General features: G+C 44.0%; 2 protein-coding genes across 2 annotated transcripts in view; one reads left to right on the forward strand and one right to left on the reverse strand.

Annotated features, from left to right (window-relative positions):
- The window catches only part of wdr21 (WD repeat domain 21), a 5,014-nt gene extending 2,982 nt beyond the window's left edge, over nucleotides 1-2,032 (reverse strand). Inside the window, exons 1-5 of the mRNA XM_035678416.1 lie at nucleotides 1,526-2,032; nucleotides 1,269-1,429; nucleotides 922-1,079; nucleotides 658-740; nucleotides 96-198 (exon numbers count right to left, since the gene is read on the reverse strand). Coding sequence (XP_035534309.1) covers nucleotides 96-198; nucleotides 658-740; nucleotides 922-1,079; nucleotides 1,269-1,429; nucleotides 1,526-1,656 — 636 coding nt within the window. The 5' untranslated portion in view covers nucleotides 1,657-2,032. The remainder of the gene's footprint in view (nucleotides 1-95; nucleotides 199-657; nucleotides 741-921; nucleotides 1,080-1,268; nucleotides 1,430-1,525) is intronic.
- Nucleotides 2,033-2,494: 462 nt separating this feature from the next.
- The window catches only part of dpf3 (D4, zinc and double PHD fingers, family 3), a 22,706-nt gene continuing 19,672 nt past the window's right edge, over nucleotides 2,495-5,528 (forward strand). Inside the window, exon 1 of the mRNA XM_035678115.1 lies at nucleotides 2,495-2,601. Within this exon, the coding sequence (XP_035534008.1) occupies nucleotides 2,570-2,601 (32 nt within the window). The 5' untranslated portion in view covers nucleotides 2,495-2,569. The remainder of the gene's footprint in view (nucleotides 2,602-5,528) is intronic.

A 5,528-nucleotide genomic window follows, 5' to 3' on the forward strand; every position in this document is an offset into this window, starting at 1 on the left:
TGGGGCTCTAAATTAAGTCGCAACATGTGTTTCTACAGTGCCTCTATGACGACTGTCTGCAATGTAAGGCATCAGAGTGTTTTGTGTGTTCTCACCACGATGAGTCTGAAGTTGTCGGTGTTGGGGTTGCTGTTGTCCGTGCTTTGGATCTCCAGTTTGTGGCGTCTCATTCCACTGACCTTAACCTCATGAACCAGCCTGGGGGGGGGGGCACACACAGTAACCATGGTAACCACCTGCAGACAACTCACTCGACCAGAATCATTTACTCATCTCCTCTCGGCTATCTGACAATGTGTATTTAATGATAGAAACGTTTGACAATAGGATGCATGTAAATCATTTGGGTTACTCTTGCAACTGTATGTGAATAAAATTGGCAGGCAGCGCAATGTTGCTACATTTTAGCATGTTTTGTTTCTTTTTCAGAATATTTTGAAACCCATGTCAAAATGTATTAGCATCCTTCTTAGTGGCCGGCAAGGCTCCAAAGAAAACTCGCTCTACACATACAGAACTGATTATCCTTAGACTTTGTTTCGCTGGGGTTGTTTACTGTAATGTATTACAGCTGTGGGTGTTGTAATGTGTATAGGACACAGGGAGCACAGGGCTGTGTCCATGTATGCCTGTGCACACAGCAGAATAAAACAGTACCTGCAATAGGAGTTCTCTGGCAACAGGCCTAGGTGTCTTTTCTGCAGCAGCAGTGAAGTGTTCAGTCCCGTTCGTGGTGCTTTCTGTGAAGAAGATAATACACGTCCCATCGTTATACAAGCATGACACCCACAGAGTGTGTGTGCATGTCAAAGACCTCATTCCAAGCTTAGTAAGTCTTTGTGGCAGAACAATAAGGTATTTTGATAGATAGACAAACACCAAAAGAAGGATTGAAACCATTTCCTCTCACAACAGACTCACTTTTCTGGGCTTTTCATCCTCCGCGAGCATCTTGTTTCTCCGTTTCTCTCTTTCTTTCTCCTGCAGCTGCTCTCTGGTCAGTGGGTTACAGTTGTTGTGTCCCGGCAACAGGCGGAAGTAGCGATTTTTCTCAGGGTCAAAGTAGAAACCAGGCAGCTCTGGGAACAGAACAGGTGGCACAATTAAGCACAAACACGTGTTTTGTCCCTCGTGATCTCGTTTCCAGCGGGAACAACCAGATTTTGTGACTTCTGATAAAGTCTTCATGTGGGACACTGATACCAGTATTCAGAAATCTATATCTATATATCATTTAATTATGGAGACAGTTGGTGTCTGGTACTGACCTGGTGCAGCACTACTGGCCTTGGAGGAGGAAGAGGAAGTTGAGGAGGAGGTGGAAGGAGAGGACGTGGAAGAGGAGGAGGTGGAGGTGGAAGAGGAGGACTGGTTTTCATATCTCCTCTGAGATGTTCTTAATGATGGCCCTGCATCATTATATCCAGACCTGTGTGACAGAAGCCCACTCCACATGAATCCAAACGGTCAGTTACAGACATTACAACCCTGTCTGTGCTGGGCAGTACTGACTAACACACAGTACCTCAAAGGTGTGTCCATATGTCGCTCGTCCTGTGTTGATCTTTGCCGGTTGCCTCTGAACCAGCCGTGGCGTTGACCAGCACCTTGTCGCCGGTACGGTCGCTGCCCTTCTCGCCAGTTCCACTTCTTCATCCCCGCTGGTTTGAGCACCACAATACGAATCCTCCCACCACGCTGTCTTTCATCCACGGCTGTGTGTGCGGAAGTGTGAGGCTAACTGCTGTAGCATGTTTACTTGTGAGCTACGTTAGCGAGTAGTAGCAGTCGTTAGCATTCTCGAGCTAACATTGGCCACACAGCTTCTGCATTCTGGTTGCTGGACACTAAACAGGAGCAAACATTAAGAGGGGGGGTTGAGAGGTCGATGAACACACCTTCCGCTGAGGGCAAACAGCCTTTTACTTTCTCTAGAAACTGATACAACGTTATAGTTTTTACACCTCATGAGCTAACTGCTGTACAGTCAGTTCCTGCCGTGTTGTCCCGCCTCCGAACGCCATTCATTGGTTAAGCGCTAACAATAAGTGAATGACGTGGCAGGCATTAATTGGTTGTTTTCTTGGGGCACGTATCAGCCACACATTAGAATAATAATGTAGTAATTTATATTACCGCATTTAATTTGATTGTTTTTAAAACTGTAGTACTAACACAGAAAGTGAGCACGTCATTGTATCCTCTATTAATGTTGAAATATAAATAATTAAAGATATATAGCTGTTGGATTATTGTGCAAACAGCCGAAATCAAAACCCCTAACATAACCCAAACAACAGAGCTCATGATATTTGATATGCTTATTTCAAACTGTGATGTTTTCACTATAATAAAGACGAATGGATCTAATTTCACGAATGTATTACTACTGTGAGGACTGGGACATTGATTTTGACAGATTTCTCTGAAGCCACGCCTAATGTCTTGATGCTGGTGTTGTATTGGTAGGACGCACAGTGCCCAGGACCGCATTGGCTGTTGTGTTTTTTTCATAAGGGTCCCAAACTACACCGAGATTTGGAATATTACGTTACAGTCCAGCAGGAAAATGGCGACTGTCATTCATAATCCTCTGAAATCGTAAGTAAATTTCTTTTAAATAAAAAAAAAAAATAGATTATTGCATGGTTTGATTGCATGTGGTGATGCGCACAGGATTTATACAGGGTTAAACGCGCGTTAAAGTAACAATCACAAAATTACCACTTTTGCCATGTAGGCTACTCGGACAGTGTCCGTGTGTGTGTTGTGTGCAGGTATCGTTGCTTACTAGCTCTGTTGTGTAATACTAATATATAAAAGCCTGCGCTCATGCACAATGTGCAGAGAAAACATCTCCAACACGCGCGTAAACGTCCGCGCGTACGCTCGTGCACTTGGTTTCACTTAGACAGAAAGTTGCCATTGTCCATGTTATGCTTTATTAAACACGGCTGACAGAAGTTTGCATGCAGGGTTCTTTGTCAGTGCTGGACGGGTGAATTTGCATAGATAATTTCATGCAATTAATGTCACAAAGCGCACATTGAGAGGGGCCACCCCCCCTCACTGCGCGGCTCGTGCTTTTGCTGCGACTGTTAAATGCATGTCCACAATGCATAGCAGATTATTATATGTTATAATACAGTATTAACCTCCTTTCATGCATGTGTAGGAAACCTGCAATGTATTATGGGGCGTGCAGTTTCCCCGAAGTTTTGGATTTTAAAGCATTCACAACAGATTTGTAGAAACATCACCAATATGTTACCTTTGAGAGAATATGCAAAAATGGCCGAATGTTATACACAGTATGAATGTAATGAGCACGGATGTGTTCGTTTTTAAACCTTTTAGATAGACCCCTTCACCCCCCCACCCTCTCCCAGCTCTTCATGAAGTGCCCCCATAACTTTCAGCTCAGTGTATAATGCTGAATGCATGTCTGTCTTCCTGCTGGCTGACAGCAGATGTTTACCACTGGTCATGTGGAATGTGCAGAGAGTTGGACAGCTATCACAAAATCTGTTGTGCAAGGGGTCACATCAGTGTTTCAAACAGAGCATGTTTTGGCAGGAATAAAAGAAACTTTATACAGTTTGATCGGGTGCTGTGGATAAACCAGACATAAACCATCTAGTTGCTTCCTTGAAATAATACAGTATGTCCACCTATAATGTTTTTGGAAGTGTATAAAGAAGTTTTCATCAGTTGTAACCAGTTGTACATCCCCCATTTTGTGCTTATTAAAACATTTTCTGTATTAATAGTCATACAAAAGGAAAGGAAGGTGAGAGCACTTGTGATGCTCTTGCTTTGTAGGGCTCCTTGTTGACAACCAGAAATATCTTACTGTACACCCGGCACTTTAAAAAATGCTCTAAGCTTCTGTATTCTACTGAAACAGATTAGGCTGTAGAGAATGTAGGTATATGTTTGTTTTGTGTGTGTGTGTGTGTGTGTGTGTATGTGTGTGTCTGCAGTTGTGCATGTAGAGCAGCAGATTAGTGTCCCAGTATTCTCCTGGGTCCATCTGTTGAGAGAGAGAGAGATACATGTAAAGGCAGACAGGCTGATGATGGGGCAGTGGAAGAGATGGAGGGAGGGATCCCCATCTGTCCTTCATATATGGCAGGCCAAAAAAAATGGAAAACAATGCGTCTATGTGTAGACAGAGGAGGACTCCACCTACCAAAACAAACCCCCATACCATAATGCAAGAGGAAGCTGTATAAAAATGCATGAAATGATCTTGTAGGAATAGAAGAGCAAATATCAGTAACATATGCGTTACTACCATGGGAAATAACGTTGTGATCTACTTTTGTTTGAGTGCACTGTCTATTTGAAACAATAGGGCCAGCTTGTCTTCTGTCCTCAGGATGTGGATGGTAAATCATATGCACTCAATAAGGACTCGGTAATAATCTTGCCCGCTCTCCTGCCAGTGCTCAGCTCTGAATTACAACCGTCCACAGCCAGCAGTAAATACGTCTGGCTCTCTAGACTCCTTCAGTCATGTTTAGGCGTACATATTTACTTGATTTATTTAAACGCTCCTTCCTACCAAGGCTTCTTTGTGATGGAAACCCGGGAGGCTGTGTGTGACGGGAGTTAATGAAGGGCTGACATGAGAAGTATTCAAATGAGAGACGTAATTCATATGCAGAGATTTGTTTATGTGCAAACTACGTGTCCTTGTACCTTCTTTCATTTATCATTAGGTTTGGATAATGAACAAAAGAGCTCAGGTGGAAAGGCTGTGTTTGCATAAGGATTGAACGGACTTGGCTTGAGATTTAAGGACATGTACAGGAGAGATGGTGTGTGTGTGGCGGGGGGGGGGTCATCGTGTGTGGGTTTGTGTTTTTATTGTGTGTGTTTGTTGCATGCGTGGGCGGTTGTGTAGCTGGTCGCCCTTCCCCCAATTTGCGTGAGAGGGAACGTGAGTGAGTGATGGAGGTTGTGGGGTGGAGGGGGGGTTGTCTGTCTGGCTGCATTTACTGCATACATTTAAACTACACACTCAACACAGGGGCGAACTCTGGCCTTTGTCTATCCGAGCCCGGGGAATGGGAATGTCCGGGAATGGTTTCCAGGCATAGGGAATGAAATGGCCAGGAACATTTCTTTTATAGAAAGCTGCATGCAGTGATCAATCCTTTTTTTTTATTTTCTTTTTTTCCTGTTCTGCACATGGAACTGGCACATGTTTCTGTCTTAATGTGTTTTTGTATGAGATGTCTAAGAGGGGAGTGGAGACATGAGATATGAATGTCATTCTTTACATATAAAATCGTATCTATTCCTGGACACATTTTCTCAGATTTTCTCTAGTGATCCCATGCTGAGTTGAAGAGAGTTATCATTCAGCCCAGGTCTCCAGCGTCCACTCCTTCACCTCACCAGCCTTCAGTGTCTCTACCCACCCCCATCCCTCCCTCGTCAACAACAGCAGCAGCATCTGAATCAGGGCTTCCCCTTTGCAACACCCTTTCCTCCTTTGCTGCTTGCTGTACCTCTCTCCC

Source organism: Morone saxatilis, unplaced genomic scaffold (genome assembly GCF_004916995.1).
Source record: "Morone saxatilis isolate NCDOM2014 unplaced genomic scaffold, NCSU_SB_2.0 Contig7, whole genome shotgun sequence".
Classification (NCBI taxonomy): domain Eukaryota; kingdom Metazoa; phylum Chordata; class Actinopteri; family Moronidae; genus Morone; species Morone saxatilis.